The sequence below is a fragment of the Chiloscyllium plagiosum genome, unplaced genomic scaffold (assembly GCF_037043375.1).
Source record: "Chiloscyllium plagiosum isolate Xiang-an unplaced genomic scaffold, Cpla_swu_hap1 HiC_scaffold_10, whole genome shotgun sequence".
NCBI lineage: Eukaryota > Metazoa > Chordata > Chondrichthyes > Orectolobiformes > Hemiscylliidae > Chiloscyllium > Chiloscyllium plagiosum.
Window position 1 is genome coordinate 37,789,402 of NW_028270148.1, and position 22,880 is coordinate 37,812,281.

At 37.0% G+C, this 22,880-nt stretch overlaps 2 protein-coding genes across 4 annotated transcripts in view; one reads left to right on the forward strand and one right to left on the reverse strand.

Annotated features, from left to right (window-relative positions):
* pigf (phosphatidylinositol glycan anchor biosynthesis, class F) overlaps positions 1-22,880 on the reverse strand; it is a 119,837-nt gene that overhangs the window by 26,944 nt on the left and 70,013 nt on the right. Inside the window, exon 5 of one of the 2 annotated variants that reach the window (XM_043695664.2) lies at positions 21,242-21,565. The exons of the other annotated variant lie outside the window; for it this stretch is intronic. Coding sequence (XP_043551599.2) covers positions 21,452-21,565 — 114 coding nt within the window. The 3' untranslated portion in view covers positions 21,242-21,451. Of the gene's footprint in view, positions 1-21,241; positions 21,566-22,880 lie in introns of those variants that run through there. 2 annotated transcript variants of the gene reach the window in all.
* Positions 587-22,117, forward strand: rhoq (ras homolog family member Q). Of its 2 annotated transcripts, XM_043695665.2 has the most exons (5): positions 593-1,235; positions 1,543-1,601; positions 6,943-7,107; positions 19,512-19,607; positions 20,820-22,117. In XM_043695665.2, exons 1-5 carry the CDS (start codon positions 1,091-1,093, stop codon positions 20,973-20,975), a joined length of 621 nt encoding a protein of 206 aa, XP_043551600.1. In that variant the 5' UTR covers positions 593-1,090; the 3' UTR covers positions 20,976-22,117. The 2 variants fall into 2 exon arrangements, with proteins under 2 accessions (XP_043551601.1, XP_043551600.1); XM_043695666.2 differs by lacking the exon at positions 19,512-19,607 and having other exon boundaries at positions 587-1,235.

The window sequence follows — 22,880 nt, forward strand, 5'->3', positions numbered from 1 at the left end:
GGAAAATTGGAAGGAGAGTTGTCCCCATGACTGCTTTCTTGCCTCCCAGTTTTAGGGGTGACATTAGGATTTGGCAGGCGATTTCCCGAGTTAATGACGAACAGTGCAGACTGTACAACACACACACACAGACAATCCAATGGAAAGCATCTTAAGGCGGAATCTCCTTGTTTGAAATAAGACTCCAGCAATTGCTGTGACGTTGTGTTAAAAAGTAACATGATCGGTTCGCAACAATACAACGACGTGAAAGATAATTATATCTCTAGCGAGTCTTTTGTCTACAGGAAGAGGATCTTACATATGGTATTCTAGCTTTATAGGCAGTGTCGCTGTGACTCTTGTTTTAAATCTCAGCGCTGCTCGGAATGGATGAGGTCACTTTCTTGTCACATGATATCTGCAGCAGTGATACAATGACTCTCTCCCTCGGTTTGTGCTATGGGAAGCACTCGCCCTAGCGCTCTCGACATTGGCTCAGGCCGGCCGATGTGGGCTGCTGGCTGGCCGAGCGGGCTGTCAATCAGCCGAAATCCCCACCCTCCCTCCCACCTCCCCGGCCAAGCGAACTTCGGGGCTGCTTGTACAATGCAGCTGGAGTGTGGCCAGTGGCCAGGAGGGGGTTTGGATAGGAGGCACACTCAACACATCCACACACAGAGAGGAGCCAGGCACGCAGGGGGAAAAGTGACTGGAGTGGGGAGGGAGGCACAGAGTTTTTTTTAGGGTAAAGATTTGCCATTCACCTCCGCTTGCTGCAGCGGGAAGAGAATCCAGATGTGGCAAACTCTCCCGTTTGAAGCTAACTGAGAGTGTGGGCAGCGAGCAAGCTCTCTATGTTGTCAGCGCTCGTCCTCTTGACACATCTAATCAGTCGGAGAGGAAAGTCGCCGCCAGTACTCTTTTCATCTTGTTAACATTAAAGGTTTTTTTTGCCCCCGTTTGGCTTTTTGTTCGCGGGTTGGGAGGGAGGTGGTGAGGTTGGAATGCATTTGTTTGAGAAGCACAGAACAGCCTGAACATGTGGAAAATGGCACCTTTGCCATGCCCTGGTGGGAAGGTGATGCCGAATCAATGAGGCTGCCGCACCATGGCCAATGGAACAGGTCCGAGGAGTATGCTGAAGTGTGTGGTGATCGGAGACGGGGCAGTGGGCAAAACTTGTTTGCTGATGAGCTACGCGAACGATGCTTTTCCAGAGGAATATGTGCCCACTGTGTTCGACCATTATGCGGGTAATTATTTCCTTTAAAAATTTCTAGCTGCATTTATTTTTTTTAAAAAAAGAATTGAAGTAAGTTTTAATTTCTTTTTTTGATGTTTACGAGTTGATCCCAGCTCCTAAAGCTGAACGCAAACTTTTTAGGAAAGTTTTAGTAAAGTTTCACTGTTTGGCTATAGTCTTTCAATCAGACGTCTGCCTTTTGGATGCATGTTCCATCCGCTATTAATTAGAAACATTTGCGACATTATTGTGCCAGTTACTGTAGTATTTTCGTATAACTAGTTATATATATATATATTCTTTTCCTGTTTGACCAGTCACTGTCACTGTGGGAGGTAAACAGTATCTGCTTGGACTTTATGACACCGCAGGACAGGTAAGATGTTAAAAAAAAGTAAACGTTTTCTGGCCTTATGTATATTGTAAGATATGTGTTTTAGTTTAGGGAAGTGTAGCAATCTGTAATAACAGAATGTGACATGACTTGTTTACTTAGTTTGAGTGAAAATGTCTTGTTGTTTTATTTGAGCTGAATTCCCTGGGGAAGGTTTTTTTAAAGCTGTGATGACATAAAGTGCCAATATCCCAAATACTGGTTGGGAAAGAATGGCACAATAGTCATCATTGCATCTAATACCTAAACCACCACCACCATCGCCCTCACCCCCAGCAATTTGTGGTGAGGAAGCACTAGGCCGTGAGTTGTTCGCCTGCAAAACTGAAACTCCCAATCAAGCCTCCTTGTGAAATTGCTGGACTTGTTCCATAGGTATGAGTTGAACTCTCCACAGAAAGTTATGACTGCTATTTCACACTTTAAGGATGCTTTATTAACAAAGTATATATTTCTACAATTCAAATTCAAGTTTAAAGGGTCATAAAAGAAACAATTGAAAACTTGGGAGCCTCACCCCCATGGTTAGTAAAATGTTCTTAAAGTTTGTTGCTTTTAAGTGTTTTATTTTTCTTCTTCATCTTGGTTTTCCCTTCATACTTAATCACTCTTACTTTTTCTTTTTCTCTTTGTGTCTAATTTAACTCTTAAATAACCCTATTTCCTTCTTTATCCTTGGCTCGGCTTAGTTTTATGTTGTTAAATTTCAGTGGTTAAGGAAATATCCTATTGAACCCATCATTCACCAACTCTCCAGATGTCCCATTTGGACTTTCAGCACTTTGGTGCTTAAGAATGTTTTGAGTAGAAGTTGACAAAAAAATCCCTTTGATAATCAGGGTAGCATTTTTCTTTTGAAATGGTGATTTGCCAAAGAAGAGCTGATGAAGTTGGATGATAGTGATGGTAGTACATCATAAGTCAGAAAGATATTGAGATTTGATAATATATGTTTTTGGATTTGAGAGTTTCTTGTTAAAATGTGCAAATAAATCCTCATTTGTTTGACTTTATATGAGCCAGGCTATGCTAAGGATAGGTAATATTATTAATAATTATGACCTATTGAATTCAAATTAATAGATAAGTGCTTCGTGTAAAAAGGTAAGTTTTTATATGCGTGGGGGGGTGAGGGTGCAGGAGACAACAGTAAATTTTGAAAATTCCACAAGGAAATAGAGCTGCATCTAAAATTGCTGGAAATTCTATCATTCAGTTCAATATATGACCATGTGTGCCTTTATAGAATCAAAGAGTAGATTTTTTTAAAAAATCAGGTATGCAATATTTTCTCCGGTATTGTTCAATCTGAGATGAATGACCAGTATGCTCTAGCTGTGTTTTTACTCTTCCCATTTCCTGTGTATGCAAATAATTTTGCCCATTTATGTACAATTTCTTAAGTTTATATAATGTGTAATGCAAATTTTAATGCTTTTAAAAATCTATTTAAAATTCAAATTAAGCCCTTTTAATGAAGAATATGGTTTGCAAAAATTAATCTTACAAAAAAGATGCAGCTACCTGTTATCTGTAACATGTAATTGTTACATTACAAGTAGGCATAGTTTATTTTTAGTGGTTAATGCCAAGTTAGTTGTTAATCTACTCAAGAAATTGGCTGTTTTAAACTGCTGATTACGCTCATTTTAATCAGCACAACTTTTCATTAATTCTCCTAAACATGGCCTTTTCAAATTTAAAACATTACATTTTATTTGGGTGGAAAGTTAAGTATTTCAGCATTACTCGATTAATATTGTAAGCAACATTTTTTTTCAAAACAAATATATTTAAAGGTATAAGAGCAAATTCTGCAGCTCTGGACTCATGGTTTGGTCTTCATGTGTGACACATGGACTTTATGTTGACTGTAACAGTGATTTTTGGTCTGTGTAACTTCTCAGAAATTTGTCTATGGAAGTCGGTCTATGAGATCCCAATCCCTTACTATCATGTATGAAGGAAGACTGGATCCACTTGTGATATTAATGAATTGCTTTGCTAAATCTTAAAGTTTGACAATAGCCCACACTTTAAAATATTACATTTTTAAACAAGCTACCTGAACAATATAGTAAAATTGGATTAACCAGTCCAAACTGGGATTTTGATAACCAAGATAGCACATGAGAATGGGCTTAATTTTAATAAGGCTGTCCAGTCTCCCAGTTATGCATACTCTGATTTTAAAATTACTGTTTGAAATAAACTGTACAGAATCATTTTAATAATTTTGTTGTATACAGTTCAGTTTCATAGTGAGTAGAATAATTTTGTTTGGAAACATGTCCATGTGCTGAAGAAAAGAAGTCTAATTTGAAGTTCCTTCCTCAGTCAGCAAATTTTATGGAATTTTGCAGATCTGTCCAAGGGTATGCTCACTATGTGGACAGTGCTAGATCTGGGTAAATTGAATCTTGAACAAGCAGAAAACTTGAGGGAGGGGAGGAACACTTAAAAATGAATTTGGGGTAACTTCATTCTCAGATTCTCCACTCTTTTACGCTGGTCTGGCTGATTCTATCTAAATTGTACTGAAATTACTCCAGTAAACTAGTGGAAATTGTAACCACAACATTTTTTTTAGAAAGAAAGGTTTCTGTGTTATAATGGGGAAAATTGGAAAGGTAGCAGCAGGCATTCATTGCAAGAGACTGTTTCCTGCTGAAACATTCTGACCTATTAACATCTGCAGAAAGCATGGCCTCAGCTAGTATGGATCTGGTTTGTGGGCTGATTAGAAGGGGCGGTGAAAGTGGATTGGTGGTATTTTACTTTTATATATCAATAGCCATACCCTAATGTTACGATCTGAAAAAAAACTGCTCTGCTGTATTTCTAGTTTTGTCAAGAGTAGAATGTTTATATGCTGACTAACTATAATTACTGAATAAGCTTGAAAGCTATACTTGGGTTTTTTGCAATCAATAAAACCTTTACATTCAGTCTTCTTTTTGTGTGTAAAATACTTGTGAAACACCGCTTCACCAAGTTTTCCGTTCCCTAGCTATCAATGTATTGACATTTTGATATTTGTTGGAATGCGACCACATGCTCGCCATCTATTTTTGTGTCAGGCAGATGGTTTTGATTGACTCACCCTGCCGTGATTAAGTGTACGAGCATGAAAGCAACAGATGGTCAATTACTTTACAATTGGTAACCCAACTATTTTAAATTCATATATTCTACTGCAATGTTTTTTTTCCTAAAGCTAAAAGATTAAACTTATAATTTCTATATTAGAGAATTTTTTTCTCTACACTTTAATATATATGCATTATGTTTCAGAGCAGCCTTATGTCTATAAACTAATGGTCTTATTTTTCAACACTTTCCAAAGTTAAGCCTCTGAGAGGGGTTTTAAATATCTTTCTTTGAATTGGACAGCTTTAAATCTTGAGTAGCCTTTAAACTAATTAAATGAACCTTTTCTTTATTTTCTCCTAACTCTGTAGGAAACTTTTACAGCAAGTCCGTGCAAACACTACATTTTCAGTTCTAGATGTTTTGAATTATGTTACATTAACTTCACATTTAAATACGCTTTAATACCATTCCAGTTGCAATGGTTTCAATTGCTTGTCAAAACTTTGAAGTTGTGAGTTGAGACTCAATTTGCTCCAGCAGCTTCCGCTGGTGGATTCTATCATATATAATGTAAATGAATTGAACAGATGCCCTTTAGGGGAAATTCATAGTTGATTTGTCCTTCTTCCCCTCCACACCTTCCCCTTCTTTCCTTGCATCTAACGAGTGTTGAAAAACAGAAACTGTCAGATCACATCAATGTTATTCCCTTGACAGAAAACATTTCTCTGCCCAATCTCCAGTCCAAATAATTGATATTAATTTATGTCTTGATTGGTTAGGAAAAAGCTTAATTAACTGACTTTTAATAACTTTAAATCTTATTTTTGAGTGGAAGAATTTGAATATTCATAAACTCAAAATTAATAATTTCACAAGAAGAGTGAATGTACTGTGCAAAGTTTTTCAAAATAACAGGAATACGTTGTTAAACAGAATTGAAAGTATTTGAGATAATATACAATAAATGTTTTTAATATCACTTTTTTCTAAACCAAAGTTTTTGTTTGGACAATTTAAGAATAAACCTTCAAGGACTTGCTTTCGGGCTGTAGAATAGTATTATAATTGCTTTTGGTTTGTGTGGCAAAATTAATTTTAAAAATTGCAAAATGTTTTATTGACTTCCTTAATTTATATTATGGGCACTGGAGCATTTTAGTTTTTGTTATTATTGAGTTACCAACTTGTGAAAAGCGATTTAAGTAAGTAGCAGCTCCAGTCTTTTTACAGATGAGTCTCAATAGTGCTTAAATAAAACCCTGTTATGCAATGCTGTCAACTTATAAACCCCAAACCTTACTCTTTGGCCAGGGAGCAGAAGGAGCTGTGTTGTACGACTCCATAGTTTTATCCTTGGCTGTAGACTATTGAACTAGAGGAAGATGCTTTTTTGACTACCCAAATATTACAAACCATGTCTCCAATATCAACTTTGCTTCTGTTCTTCGTTTTCCCTATTTGGAGTTGTGTACCTGATTTCAATCGAGCAGTTTGGATTAAAAAATATTGTCTCCTCATGAAATGTTTCTTGGAAGAGTCTTGCCTTTGAATTCTTTTTTTTATTTGGTACTCGACACCCAAGCTAAAAACTCAAAACCAAGAATTGGGACATTGTGACAGCTTATCCTTTCATATAGCCACAACTCCACTGGCTTGAAATAACTCACTGGGCAATAATATTAAAACTCTGTTTAGGCAAACTATGCAATTGGTACTTGCTCTCCTGCATGAGAAGCAACTAAAAAAGTGTAAGGCATCTTTTCAATCAGATGTGAGTCAGTACTATAGTAATTTCCATTATTGTGTGTACTTGATTAATACCCAGTTCTCCTGTTTCATACCTGTTACGCATCTGAGTGTGCTTCTGGTTTTCCGATTATGAAAAATTAATTTGTCTGAAACAGTATCATTAGAAGAATATAAGCACAATGTTTGTAATGGTTTTCTTATCATGCAAAATGTCCTGAATCCTTATTTTGGACACAATTGTTTAATGAAAGCACAAAGTGGTCGAAGCACATGGTACACAGGTCAGTCAGTGTTTATAAAGTGAAATAAATGGTTTTGAGTATTGACCGTTGAGTGGAAGAAGTAGCTGAAAGGTCATCTTATTTTTAAAAAAAGATGTAGATGGAGATGCTCCATGCTTCCAGCACATCCTATTTTTATGCAATATTTCCAATATTTGCAGTATTTTTTAACATTTACAATAACTTGGATTCCTTAGGAAGATTATGATCGTCTGAGACCTTTGTCTTATCCAATGACTGATGTCTTCCTGATCTGCTTCTCGGTCGTGAATCCAGCCTCATTTCAGAACGTACGGGAAGAGTGGGTGCCTGAACTTAAAGAATATGCACCAAATGTTCCATTCCTATTAGTTGGAACACAGGTACATCTATTTGGAAACTTATATAACTCGTCCAGCCAACATATATCTAATGTGTCTACAATAGGAACTACTAGCAAACTTTGTTAAGCTTAGATTGGTGATTTATTTCCTATCCTTACAACTTAAGACTCTGGGTACCACTCCCTAAGTTTTAGTCAAATATTGTATTGCCTTTTCTTAACAGCTCTAACTTCCCAAACAGATGTTTCTGGTTTGTTGATTGGCATAACTTGAAATCACTTGGCATGAGAGGGATAAGGTTTGTTAGATCTAGTGGGAAGGGCAATTACTTTCGTCTGTGTTTCCCACGTTACTTACCTTGCTGATTTGCCCTGCTGCAACTTTGCATTAGTTGAACACGAAACAGCATTTGTTACAGTTGGCCTATTGCCTGGACTGTTCAACTTTGTCAGATCAAAGAGATTTTTGGGGGAGGGAATGGAATAGTAGAAATGAGTAAAGCTCAGCTTGTGTTTTTACACTGGAACCCGTAAGGATTATTACGGGAAAAGGAAAAAAGCCTAAACTTTTCTTTGTCTTCATTACGTCTTAAATTATTGATATTAAAAAAATTGGTACCGATTTGAGTGCTGCAAAATATCATTAATTCACTTAATGCTCCAGGATATCTTTAAATCATGTGAATAATGCTGCTTAATACAGCAAATCTTTAAACTAAAAGATGTACAATAAATCTTCAGTAATGCCACAACCTTAGCTTTTACTGGAGCTAGCTGATTAAATTTAGCTTTGTGGGCAACCTTTACACATCTGTTTATAAGGGCAAGATGAAACAAATCACTAAATGACATTGGAGGCAATTTTTAGCAAAATTATTTCAATTTTTAGTTTTTAATTAATGGTATCCTGATGGCCGAATAACATTTAAGATTATAGTTTGTATTGAATTGGTCACTTGACAAAAAAGTAATTTATTTTGGAAACAAAATTTATTTTGAACAAAAACATATGGCAAGATGTATGTTATTGTATAAATTAGAATGTAAGTAATACGCGAATTTACTTGGTTTTATTTTTCCATTATGGTAGATTAATGATGATGCACACTATCAAGTTTCTTTAGACATCGGGATATTAGATGCAAAGCATTTGATTCAAGCCAAGATTTAAAGTTGGTTGATGTAGCTTAGGGAGAAAGCTTTTGATGTAGTGATAACATTTCTGTCTGAGTCAAAAGCTGAAAGATTTGGGTCTTGGTTCAGACAGCCCCAACAAGAAGAGATTAGGATATGTTCTCTAAATAAGCAGTGACATCCAGTGGATATATGCATTTATATTGAGTGACCAATAGCTCAATAATAGTATTCCCACCATTTGAATCAAAATGATTGAGACCAGGACAGAGTCCAGATAACTCTGTAAATGAAAGCAGCTCTGAATACTGGACGTGAGACTTGAAATAGGATCTACCCTAAGGAAGAATTCAACAAGCAAATATAGTGCAGTAAACGTGCTGTGAAATTGGATTAGTATATTCTGTTAAGTTAGAAGAAACCATTAAATTTTATTTGGTATTCTGTTTGGGACTATCCATAATATGTGTACTAAAATTCTGACTGATTGGAATATTATTAGGTGTCACCCCTCAATGGGTGTTTTGGTGTTTAATCAGCCATGCCTTTAATGGATTTGAAGGATCCATTCTTAAACAGTATGTTGAATTTTTGGTTTTGTCTACATATCTAATGACAGTGAGGGAAACTTGGAATGTATAATGATGTATATTTTTTGTTGGTTAGCTAGAGTGGCAATTGCAGAGGGCTGGTAACAGATCACCTAAATAAACTCTTAGTTACGGTGTTTAGGAGGGGTAAAATGAAGAAAGTTCAGTAGTTAAATTTTATTCTAAGGGGTACTTTAGTAATAAAAGGATCTAGAATGAGAGGGAACAGATATAAAGAATTGTGAGAAGAGACTTTTTCAATAAGCGAGTATTTAGAGTCTGAAAAATATTTCCTGGACATGTGATGAGGGCAGGTTCAATTGGGGTATTTAAGAGAGCTCTGAATTGTTATTTAAATAGAAACAATATTCATGATTTTAGAAAAAGATAGAAGAATGGTGATTAGTCATAATGCTCTTTCAGACAGCAGGTGAAGACATTCTCAGACAAATGGCCTGATTTCTGCAACCTTAATAGTTTTATGAAATATCATTGAAGTGCTAGACCTATTTTCCTTTCAAATAGGGTAACAATAACTAGAAGGAACTAAAAACAAGACCATGAGACATTTTAACATACTTGACAGAGGAACTTGCTTTATCTATAACCTAACCTTCAGAGGTACTTCATTATTAGATCCAACTATTTTGCTCAATTGACATCTCATTTTAAAATAAACACTTATCTAGTCTTTATTACATTGGTGTTTGAGGGAGTTTGTAATGCACAATTTTGCTTGCTTTGAAATGTTTTGAGAAATCAAGTTAGGCATTTTATTATCATATTACATTTCTTTTCTCAGGGGTCTGTTCCATTGTGAAAACAGCATTAAATATATTAAGTCGAAATAATTCCCATGTCTGACCAATGAAGTAAGTTCTTACCAGTAGCAATGAAGACTGCAGCCAGTAGACTACGTCCCTGTGATGGTATGAGTATGAAGGGTGTGTCCATGTATGTCTTACAATGGAAGACCAAGTCCCCGCCTAGACATTCAGAGGAGGTAGTATCCAAAGGTCATTTGAATGTTGTGGACTATTCTCATATTGGTTATCCATCTGCATTTGAGGGAGGAGCCATGATCCAACTTAGCAGTAAGAAACAAGTTATTTGGTATAGTTAAGTGCTGTGCAGAGAACTAGACCGAACAGTTGGTGCTCTGTAGTGCATTGTGTTTTATTCGAAGGAAGCTTGCTTGTTCAGGATGTCTCATCCATTTGAAACCTTTGTCCTTATGGATGGTAGAGACTGAGAGTTCACAAGGTCCTTCAGTTTGTTGGAACATTGCATGTTGTAGGCACTGCAAGGTGGATGGATAATGTAGAAGGTATGTCAAGGCTGCAAGTGTTAATTACCTGCACAGTATCCAATTATTGCAATTTTGTTGTCTTGGCACTCATACCTGCAGGTGCTACATCTTAACTCTTATTGTACACTCTGATAGCGTTGACATGCTTTGGTAAAATGAGGTAAAGCCTTCTCTAATTATTTACCAACCTGGACTAGAAATTTGCTGGCACAGCTTTTATAGAACATCTCAGAATTAACTTGTGGACATTGTTGAACCCAGGGCAATATGGTTCTAGATTCAGACAAGGTGAATACAGTGAATTTTAATGTTGCTATTCTCTCTTGTTGGGATGTGCATTTCCTGGAAGATGCGTGACTCCAAAGTAATCAGTCAGTTCTGTGCCTTTAAGTCACCAGGACTGGCTGATGGATTTGCCATGAGATCCTAAAGGCTGGTTAAGAGAATCTCCTCTGTATTAAGAAATCCCTTGGCAATAATGGCATCCTGTACAGAGCTAGTCTTGGTTACCTTGGCTTGTTTCATAGGATTGCTCATTGTCACCCTCAGGTTAAATAAAAGGCAGTCATGTGAAAAATTAAAATGGGGAATGGAGCAGTTAAGCAGAGATGGGTTTGCCCCCTGAAGTTACATCAGGGTGCATGAAATCCAATCTCAGCATGAAATCAAGGCCTGTTTTGCTACCTGTAATATTTTTTAAAATGAAGAAGTAGTGATAATTATGTGCATGAATGTGAAAGCTTTGTGGTGCATTAGTTTCACAGAATATCAGATTCAGTCACAAGTTTAGAAACACAGATGTCTATTTATCACGGTGACGAAAATCTTTTCTCAGTTATAAATGATGCTAGTGAATATATTCATGTCAAAATATTGACTCTAATTTACCCAAATCAAAGATAAACATTAACACGTTTTACTAATGAAGGCCTATGGGAGTTTGTTTGGAAGAAATTATCCAAACACATTCATATTAGTAGAAGGGCCTATGATAGCATTGCTTTTGGAAAGATAATCCTATTTCATTTTGATTTTGAGTCTTATCATTTCACCTCTCCCACCTTCACATCATAAATCTTTTGATACGTTTGGGATTTGCCCCTTTTTTTTTTAAAGAATGAAGTGTGGAAAAAATAACCTTAAAATAATCAATTAGGGGGCTTCGCATTGGAAGAATATCTGAATTAATCAATTTCTTATATTTGATGCTTAAACTGATTCTAAGAATACAGCATTGTGGGAACTAATACCTAGTCATTTGAATTTCTGCACTGTAGTAAACAACCCTCAAAGAAATAAAAAATGTTGGAGAAACTCAGCAAGTCTGGTAGAGAGAAACAGCGTTAATGTTTCAATACCAATATGATTGTTCTTTGGAACTTTGAAGAAGAGTCATATTGAATATGAAACACCGACTTGGTCTCTATCTTTGTAGATGCTGCCAGACCTGCTGAGTTTCTCCAACATATAATTTCAGACTTGCAGCATCTGCAGTACTTTCCTTTTACCTCCCGGTCAAGTTTGTGCACAGACAATTCAGGACATTTTGACATTTGATCAAAGGCAAGGTATTTTAATCATACATACACAGGAATCTACTCTTTTAAGAGTATTCAATCTAACTTTGCTTTCAATTGTTTCTTGTTTAAATGCTTGCTTTCATCATTATCCAACACAAACATGTTCTTGATAGGAAACGGGCACAAGCCATTCAACTCCAACAATGCTTGAGTTAAAGCAGAAGGTAAGTTTAGGAAGAAAACATCAGTGTTAAGTGCTCCCAGATATATCCATCGAGTGAGTTGTTATCACTCGATGTTCGAAAGAAAATTGTCACCATGGGTTTCCAAACATGTGCTGATCAGCTGTCGTTACTGGCAACCACATCAATTTTGTGGCCTCAAGTTCCAACACTTTTGGTTATTCTTTTATAATCTTGGTCTTGCTGGAGAAAATATTTGTTGACTCAGCTTTTATATATACAAGATGCACTGGGGCACTTACGTGAGTCGCTGGTGAGTTAAGTGTTCAAATCTGAAAATTCTGATGAACAAAAGTTCATATGAAATTGTTACCCTGCTGTTGCAAAATTTGTAATACAGCACGTCAATCAGGTTCAAAGTAACACTAACACATAAGTCTTGCTGTGTGGAACAAACATGAAGAAATGTCAGGGCACCCGTAACATGACTAAAACAATAATGTAACAAAACAAGGTATGACGGCAGGTGAGTAAGCTAGTGAACTTTGATCATGCTAATGGAAGAACATTGCTGAGTTGGTGTGATTTGACTCTGAAATCTGTCAATCCATACAGTCAAAATATCAGCAAAGTTGAAAACACACTCTTATTTAAAAAGACTGCTACATATTTAAGACCATAAAAAAAGCTGGATTGAATTATAATTAATTATTGTACATTCATATACACTAAAGCATCAATTTCTGTTGATAATACACAATTTTAAAATTGAAATGAGCCCTAATCTATCTTTAATGATACAGATTTGTTGCACATTTCAGCACTCTTTTTGATTTGCATTGCTGATTAATGTACTCTGATTTGAGTCACTGAATATCTCTTTTGAAAACTCAACAGAGAAATCACCATATGGTGAATGGGCAGTCATTTCTGATTCCATTGCAGAGAATGCTAGGGCATTGCTGAATTACTTGCTTTTTTTTAAAATGCTCCCATTTAGCTTTGACAAAAATCATGAAGATTTATATTGGTATCAAACTTTTTATATCACAAATTTATTTTTTAAAATATAAATTTATTCTTCACTAATGGGTATTCTGGAACCATATGTGCTTTGCTTATATCTGTGTAAACTGATCTCCTGTCTATTAAATTCGCAAAAAGTTCTTAACACTTTAACCAGGTTTCATAATTGTCTTCCTTTCATCAGATATAGGGCTGTGTTCTGAGTAGGTGAAGTAGACTTTTGGGTGCTGTTCATGTGTCTGATTACCAAAAATAAAATGCGACTTTAAAATACTCGGCAGTTTTAGCAATAGTCCCTCAAATTTTCTGATGGTGTTGAATGATTCATTCGAACCTTTTAAAATGATCTCAATCTCTATTAAAATGTACAGTAATGGATAGTTGGAAGTGATCATAAGGCAGATATCTGACCAAAGGGTTCACAATATTTGCATGCTTGGTTTTGAATGCCTTTGAAACTTGAAATTAGATTATAACCTTAAAATCACTTGTTAGCATCTTCAGAATGCAAAGCACTTGATGTTTTATATTCAGTCTAATGTGGATTTTTTTTTTAAAGTCTGTCTTTGTAAGATAGAACCAGATGCTGATCTGCCCTCAGTCCTTGACCATTTTCACATGATGATAACTGACTGTGACATGCTTATTGCAATTTAAAGGAAAATGTGAAGCAATCTTTTTCCAGTGCATATTGCAAATTTTAATTTTGCTATGTTTAATGTTGATTTTTGTTTTGCCAAATCCTGCATTAATAGATTACATGTGGCATTTCAGTTGTTTTCCCTTTAGCATAACTCAGAGGAGCTTCATGTAATCTAAGTGGTGGCATGTTTGCTCGTGAGTTAAATAATTGAGAGTTTAGCATGTACATTGAGAAGTAGCGAACTAGATTTCAAAGACTGGTCTCTGAAGCAACGTCATTGTTGCTCTTTGGGTCAGATTATTTTTCATTGGTCTATTTGTATCCTAAGCATGGAAAATGCTTATGTCATTTTGGAAAGCTTTTCAATTATACACTCTCTCTCAAAATTAGATTTATTGTTCCAGTCTTTCAAAACTGTTTGATTTTTAATCCCATTTAAATTTTTTTTGCTGTATTGAGTCATGCTTTGACCTACACTACGCAGGCCTATTTACAGAATTCTTGAAACATTACCATTGTCCATCTCTACAAATGAAAGCACCATGATGTAACAGCATTGTTTGAAGTTTATTTGAAATTATGATTGACAGGTGTCAACTTGTTGATCAAGTTTTAGTGGGGAGGGGGGTGGGAGATCTCAATAATTGGGTAATTCAATGCAACCTTGATGCTTGAATACTGACTACATATTTTCTAAAAGGTGTTCAGTAGTCTTATGATATTTATGACACCAGTTCTACTGAGTAAAAACCATCTTGCGACACTGCTACAATCAAGAGTTTGTTCATTGAAGGATTGAGGTGCATTGAGAAAGCAAATTAAATAAGCAAACAGACTGAGAAAAAAGACCTGGCAGCTAATACAAAATTGAATTGAATGAAAATGTCTTCAGTAGGCATATTAAAAAGTCAAATTCTGGTAAGAGGAGGAATGGGCCAACTCGGGAACCGAAAGGATATTTGCACACAGACATAGAGGGCATGACTGAAGTATTAAATGAACATTTTACTTCTGTCCTTTCCAAATATGCCCAGACCATGTTGAAAGAGGAAGTAATTCAGACACATGAGTTTAAAATTGATTGATAACATTGGAGAGGGTGTCTGCACTTAACGTTGATAAGACAGCAGGACCAGACACAAGGTATCCATGGATACCGAGGGAAGTGAGTGTGCAAATTGCAGGAGCACTGGCTATAAGTTTTCAAAGACACTGGGCAATGCCAGAGGTTTGGACAATTGCAGACATTATTTCCTTGTTCAAAAGGAAGTATAAAAGGTGTACAACAAGAGCCAATCCTGTGGCATCATGGGTGGCCTGTCTGTTCAGGGGGTGAGGCAGAAAGTGGAAAGGGTGTTACTTACTGATAGGGGATTCTTTAGTTAGGGGAACAGATATGTGTTTCAGTAAGTTTACTTTGAGTCCAGAATGGTGTGTTGCCTCCATGGTGCTAGGGTCAACGTTGTCACAGAATGGCTGTGGGACATTGTTCGGGTGGGTACAGAGATGTACAACAACATGTAATGTCACTCCATGTATCTCCATGTAATGCATGGAATATGGTTCATTAAGATCGGGCGGTTTTAGGCCCAGAGTCTGTATTGGATTATTATGTTGAAGTGATAAATATTGCTTGACTTGAGGAAGGGCAGGTCTGAGTTAAATAGAACGATACAGGGTATACCTCAATTGAGTGGTGCTGGAAAAGCACAGCAGGTCAGGTGGCATCCGAGGAGCAGGAAAATGGACAATTCAGGCATAAGCCCTTCATCTTGACTCAGATCTCCAGCATCTGCAGTCCTTGCTTTCTTCTACAAAGCATAGCTCAACCTTCCTTGAGTACTTATTCACCTTCCTGTCAACGTATGCCCCCCACCCCCCCCAACCCAATATACTGTACACACGTTTCAGTCACTGTCAAAGTGTCCTTGGGACCTTTTAACTGGGAGGGTGGTGGAAACTGATTCCATACGAGGTTTCAAAAGGAAATCGGCTAGGAATTTGCAAGTGATGAAATTCAAGGGCTACGGAGATGGGGTAAGAGAATGAGACTCGCTGGGTAGCTCTTTCAGAAGTCAGGACAGACATGATGGATTGAATGGTCTCCTTCTATACTATAAATTTCTATGATTTAGAGACAATAGGAAAATTTAAAGGCTCTTTTGAGCAGTGCTGTGCAGTATGGGAGATGCTTTGGAGGCTTCAAGGATAGAATTGATTTGGCTAGAGCCAAAGAATAAGAATAATAACGTTGCATTGCTTGGTGTAATCTACAGAATCATAGAATCTCCTATAGCCATTCGGCCTATCAAATCCTTGCTGACCCGTGAAAGAGTTTCCCACCCACTCTATCCCTATCAACCTGCATTTCACCTAATTCACCTAAAATGCATGTCTGTGGACTGTGGGAGGAAACCAGAGCACCCGGAGGAAACCCACACAGACACAGGGAGAATGTCCGTGTAGAATTTGCACAGTCGTCTGAGGGTGGAATCGAACCCAGGTCCCTGGTACTGTGAGGCAGCAATGGTAACTACTCAGCAACCACGTTGCCCATCAACTAGGAGTAAAGGTGTACAAGTAGGCAGCTGATGATAAAGATTACAGTATTCTACACTTCATAACTAAGAGCTAAGTGCAAGAGCAAGGAGGTTATGCTGAACCTAAATGGGACACTGGTTAGAGCTCGGCTGGAGTTCTGTGTACAGTTCTGGGCACCACACGTTTAGCAGGATGTGACTGCATTAAAAACAGTGCAAAAAAGGTTTATGAGATTGCTCTGGTGATGAGAAACTTCTGTTATGAAAATAGACTGGAGAAACTATGACTGTTTTCATTGGAGAGGAGAGGGCTAAAAAGACTTTATAGAAGTTTCAAAATTGAGAGGTCTGGACAGTATATAGGAAGAAATTGTTTCTGCTCATATTAGTATTGAGAATCAGACAGCACAGATTTAGTGTTTTGCAAAATAAGCAAATGCGAAGTGAGGAAAAGTCATTTTCACTGAGTAGTTAAAAGTCTGGAATGCACTGTCTGGGGTATGTTCAATGGAGACATTCAAAAGAGCATTGTTTCTATTTAAATACCCCTCCAATGTGAAGTGTTTTTACTAAAAGGCAGGAGTTTGGCACCAAGTCAAAATGCTCAGACCCAGTACAGACAAGATGGGCCAAATGGCCTTCTGCACCAAAACACTAACATTCCATTCATTTCACTCAGTGGGAGGATTTTAGAAATGATAATTTGGGACAAAATTAATAGTCACTTGGACAAATAGTCACTTTATACATAAATGATCTGGATGAAGGGACTAGGGGCATTCTGGCAAAATTTGCCGATGATATGAAGTTAGGCAGACAGGCAGGTAATACTGAGGAGGTGGGGAGGCAGGGAGGCTGCAGAAGGATTCAGACAGTTTAGGAGAGTGATCCAAGAAATGGCTGATGGAATTTAATGTGAGCAAATGGGAGGTCTTGCACTTTGGAAAAAAGAACACCGGCATAGACTATTTTCTAAACGGTGAGAAAATTCATAAAGCCAAAGTACAAAGGGATCTGGGAGTGCTAGTCCAGGATTCTCTAAAGGTTGACTTGCAGTTTGAGTCCGTGGTTAAGAAAGCAAATGTAATGTTGTCATTTATCTCAAGAGGGTTGGATTGTAAAAGCAGTGATATGCTACTGAGACTTTATAAAGCTCTGGTTAAGCCACATTTGGAATACTGTCCAATTTTAGTCCCCACACCTCAGGAAGGACATACTGGCACTGGAGTGTGTCCAGTGGAGATTCACACAGATGATCCCTGGAATGGTAGGCCTAACATATGATGATCGTCTGAGGGACCTGGGATTGTATTCATTAGAGTTTAGAAGATTGATGGAGATCTTATAGAAACTTACAAGATAATTCATGGCTTAGGAAGGGTGGACGCTGGGAAATTGTTTCCAAACGATGGGGATACTAGGACCCATGGGCACAGCCTTAGAATTAGAGGGGATCAATTTAGAATGGAAATGAGACATTTCTTCAGCCAGAGAGTGGTGGACCTCTGGAATTCATAGCCACGGAGCACAGTGGAGGGTGGGACGTTAGGTGTCTTCAAATGCAGAGATTGATAAATTATTAATCTTGCAAGTAATTAAGGGATACAGAGAGAATGCAGGTAAGTGGTGTTGAAATGCCCATCAGCCATGATTGAATGGCAGAGTGGAGTCGATGGGCCGAAAGACCTTCCTTCCACTCCCCCTACTTATGGTTTTAAATGGTTAATTAGGAAAGCCAACATTAAATTTGAGAGGGGCAAATTGTGTTCAACTAACTTAGAGTTTTTGAGGTGTCCGATTGAGAATATTGCTGTTTGTTGTATCCAAAACTTTATGAAGGTAACTTGATAAAATGCCGCACAATAGAATATTGAGCAAACTTAGATCTTGTAGAATAAAAAGGACAGTAGTAGCATGAATATGAATCAATGATGGGAAACATTTTGGTATACATTTTTTTTTTGTACTTCAGAAAGGTTGCTTGTGGAGCTCCCAAATGTTGGTGTTAGGATTCTTGCTTTTCCTGATGTATATTTATTAATGACCCAGACCTTTGGGTAAATGGCAACATTTCAAAATGTTCTAATGATATAGAACTTGGAAACATTGTGAATTGTGTGGAGGAGAGTGTAAATTGTGAACAGAATAATCTGAGGACCTAGACAGATTGCTAGAATTGGGGGATAAGTGGCATAAGAAATTTAATGGAGAAAGTTGTATTGTGTAAAGGGGTACCAGGGTTTACATGTGCAGCTATCATGGTAGGAAAGCTTGAGAGAACAGATAATAAAGCATTTAGCTTTATCAAAAGAGGCAGAAGGGAACAAAGCACTGGTCTTTAGGGCTGTTGTGACATTGTGATATTGTCCCTGCCAGGAAAGTCTGGGTTCACGACTCATCTGCTTCAGAGCTGTGCCATTACATATCTAAATAATTCAAATAAAATATTTAAAACACTGGTTTGGCCTCACCTGGAGCACTGACCATTTCTGGGTATCACACTTTTGGGAAGGGTGTGGAAAATAGAATTGATGAGGAACGTAAATTGTGTAGAAAGTGAGAGGAGGTAAGACTTGGAGAAAAGGTGGTCAAGAGGAAATTTGGTAAGGGTTATTCTAAACCATGGAGCGAAAGATGGCTTCTATTGGTGGAAGGATTGATCACCAAAGGGCACAGATTTACATAATTGGCAAAGGAAACAATGGAGGAAAATCATCTGCAAGCAGTAAGTGGTTAAGGTCTAGAATACACTGTCTGCATGTGATGGAAACAGGGTCATTTGAATTTTTCCATCCGAAAAGGAAATCTGGCAGGGTGGTGAGGCCAAAGGCATGGGAGTACTATGAGGTGAATTGTTCATTCAGACATAATGGATTGAAAGGTTTCCTCCCAGTGTTGTACGCATTCAATGATTTAAAATTGTCTGAATATGCTTCTGAGGAGAAGAGCATTTTGTAATCTTAAAATCCTAAGATTGTAGCAAATTTGAACTAATACAATCCCCTTATTCCATCAAGTTCATAGCTCCCTAAGGGTAATGCATTTTGCTTAGCAACTGAATATTCTACTTTGACTGAATAAAGTAACTTCCATTGAGTGGTATATCTATAATTGTAATACTGCAAAATAAAAATTGTCATTTTCTTCTTTAAACACCTTGTCACAATAGTAGGAAAAAGTAAAGATTCAGGAAGATGGATACTCTAAGCTCTAGAAACTTACATCTCTATGAACCAAAAGCCAGTGCTAACTGGTGCAATATTATCCTGAACTTGTAAAATTCTAAGTCCTGGTTACTCAAAACAATATGCAGTGCAACCAGTTGGATCCACACCAAAGTGCCATGAATGAAGGACCCATTCCATGAAATCCATTTGAAAGGAAGCTTTAGAACATTAATTTTCAGCAAAAGCTCAGTTGTTTGAAATATCTGGAAAATGTGCAACAAACAGACTTCTAAATTTGTCTGAAATTCATATTCTGTATGGATTGTTTTTCAGATTGATCTTCGTGATGACCCAAGAACTTTAACTAGACTAAATACCCTGAAGGAAAAGCCTGTGACTACAGAGCAAGGGGAGAAGTTGGCAAAGGGGGTACAGTGTTTCACTTGAGATCAGATTTTGCTATTCAACAGAGTGTTACTTTCTGAACTGGACATGCTAATGATTGGAGCATATCGAAATTTCTAAAATATTGATTCTTTTATTTAAAAAAAGGACCAGGATTCACAGCTTTGTATTTTCCCTTCACATAGAGCAGTGTTATTCTCTAAAATGTTCGATGAGCCATTACCATAATACTTTGAAGGAATGCTAAAGTATTTGAATTTGACTTTTTATTTCTTTTAGTCTCCCATTTTCATCAAAACCACACCAAGGTTCAAAGCTTTATTAATAGAGTGTGTGTGGGCTGAGAAAAGAGCAGTCAATTCTCAGTTGACCATTATAGTAGCTATTTATACAACCAAGTCTGCACCATGAACCTGAAAGTGGTGATTGTTAATATAAACGGGTCATTAGATTAAATGAAATCAGCAATCAGACTGCAGGCTACTTAGCAGTAGATGTCTGCAGAATTGAATGAGTAAATCCAATTGCAGCAGAACAAAATGTACTAAGTTGCAAGGCTCATTCAAGGTTTGGCCTTAGACACCAAGTGATGCAAGAATCAGCTTAGATTTTAGTTCTAACTCTGTGCTTGTTCAACTCCAAGGCTGGGAGCAATTAGGTTTAACTGGGAAACTGTTGGCATGTTTGTTTTTCCTCATCCTCTCCCATTTCCCTTGGCTCAGTTTGCTATCTATCCTCCTGGGTTTTATTGCCAGTGACTCAGCTGGGCTTGAGCATGGTTGCATTCCTCTTTTGCTGAGGTCTCATCACCTGGTGCAATTCACCAAAAAGAAATGCGATTATAGCCAGGATCAGGTTTGCTACAGAAGCAAAAGAACTAGCTTGCACCTTCTCTATTGATTTCAAGGCAGCTTTTGGCGCTGATTGGGCCTCAACTGGCCAAACCTTATATCCCACAGTTTAAAAATTACTGCTCTATGTTCAGAGTGTAGCCATTTGGAAAAGTCACTGCAGAATAAGTCAGTACCTTTAGGATAATCAGAGGAAGCAAACTTAAATGATGGGGAAGATATGGTGATTTTGGTTAAATTGAGGAATTGAATTTTACATTCAAGTTGTTTTCCTCAGTTAAGATTTTACAAATGAAATAACTCTCCAGACTATTTGTCTAATTTTCTGTTGCCATTGCAACAAAATTTGTAAAATATAACTCCATTCCTTTTTGCCATCTGACAGATTGGAGCATATTGTTACGTGGAGTGTTCAGCATTAACACAGAAAGGACTGAAGACTGTCTTTGATGAAGCCATAATAGCCATTCTAACTCCAAAGAAAAATGTTTTGAAAAAACGACTTGGATCAAGATGTATAAACTGCTGTATGATCACATGAGTGAGGATACAGGAACAAAAGCTGATCCAGCCCACTGTGAAGAACCCTCCAGCAACTATAAAATAGTGCTTGTATTACATATAATGTGTGCATTGCAGCTAAAGATGGAAGTAATCTAGATTCATCGTCAACCGCACAAGTTTTGTACTGTCTGGAAAATAATAGCAAATTGATGTCATATGGAGGAATTTATTTCCCTGGAAAGTACAATGTCAAAGATTCTCAGGGGTTGTTTCATTTGCAAAAGCTACAATTTTCTTCCCCCCCCCCCCCCCCTTAAGTTAGGAAGCAAATCATCTGAGGCATGCCACAGAAAAACTTATTCTGTTCTGGAACAGTGTTCAAGAAAAGTAAACATTTTTATTCTACAAAATAAAGCCTTGGAGAGATGCCGATTACCCACATGTGGTTCTGCATAGTTCGGAATGGAGTTGGTTTAACCAAATGTATTAGAGCCTTCTCAATAGCTGCTGAAATCATCTGCATTTGTATGTGAGGTGTTTCTTGTGCCAGTATATCCATAATGGTGCGATGACAAGACTGATAGTGAATCCAAATGTTGCTCCAAGTGTACAGGAAATTGGCCACACCTGTGAACAGTAACAACCATAATGATGGGTTGCACATGAAGAAACTCTTAAGCACAGATTTTAAAACAAACTAGTCTTTTGCCTAACCTGGCTTTAATCAGAAGTTAAAAGTGAAATCTGTATAGCAAAGTATCAAATTTGTTTCCTAATGCTGTTCTTTTCTGCAAGTGGGGAACAAGTTTAAAAAAAATTTGTACTTTCATTTTCACCATTACAGCCATTTATACACACAATGTTTCTTAAAAATTATGACAATTTTCTGTAGGGTTCACCTACTTTTGGCAAGTTTACTTAAAGAATGTTAAATACTAAAACTTATATACCACACCTGTATTAATCTAGGTTTTTCTTGAGTTTAAAATGATTATAGGAAACATCCTCTTCTGTAGAAAAATGTGAAATACAGCAACATTAAGAGTTGCAAGCTACATCAAAAAATAAAGTTTGATTCCTTTCCCCACCACCTCTCCATTCAGTGTCCTGAAACTGGATACTGAGGATTCAACTTTGTAATGTTGTTTGATACAAAATAAATGTTATTATTTCAGTGTATAGTGGTGTAAAATCATTTAACCCTGTTAATGCCAATGAGGGAATGCTCATTCTATTTTTCTGCTGTTCTTGACTGCAAAATATAGAATGCAACCTCTTTTTCAAGAGGAGTAAAACCAGTACCATAAAGATTAGCAAACCTGTGTGGCAACGAACAAGCTATAAGTTTACACACCGTTCCAACTGATTGCTCTTTATTCTAAACATCATTTAAAATAAAATACCACTGCAGACAAGAATATTTAGATTTAGGGTAACAGACACAGTTCTTATTTCATAGGACCGATGTTTAACTTTAATTTGCTGATATTTTGACTCTTTCAGTAGATAAGCTGGTCATACCAGATTCATCTTTTGATTTTATGTTGGTTATGGAAATTGATTTTTTTTTTGTTTTTAAATTGCAGCTGTTATGAAAAAGGGATTGTTTCTTATAAGGTATACACAAAGCAACCAGTAGAGGAAATATGACTGTTGGTCAGCATCTTTTCAATTGTATGTGGGGAAATCAAATAAATGAACACAGATATTTAGTGAAAATGAAGATTTTGAAACAATGGAACAATTTGTTGCATTTGGAGTGATTTTGATACCTTAGAAAAAGGTAAGAGGAGGAATTGCATTTAGAGAATTTCACAGGAACATTCATGTGACTAGGATCACTAACTTGAATTGTAGGAAGTTACAATAAAGGTCATCAGGACCAAACAAGCTGACTGTTAATCTACACAAAATACCACTTATCCATTTTCATTAACTCTCA

Excerpts from the sequence above, each read along its gene's own strand:
- rhoq (XM_043695665.2), top strand. The coding sequence starts at position 1,091 with ATGGCCAATGGAACAGGTCCGAGGAGTATGCTGAAGTGTGTGGTGATC. Across the intron at positions 7,108-19,511 it reads TCCTATTAGTTGGAACACAG|ATTGATCTTCGTGATGACCC; the intron begins GTACATCTATTT and ends ATTGTTTTTCAG. Across the intron at positions 19,608-20,819 it reads GGGAGAAGTTGGCAAAGGGG|ATTGGAGCATATTGTTACGT; the intron begins GTACAGTGTTTC and ends GCCATCTGACAG.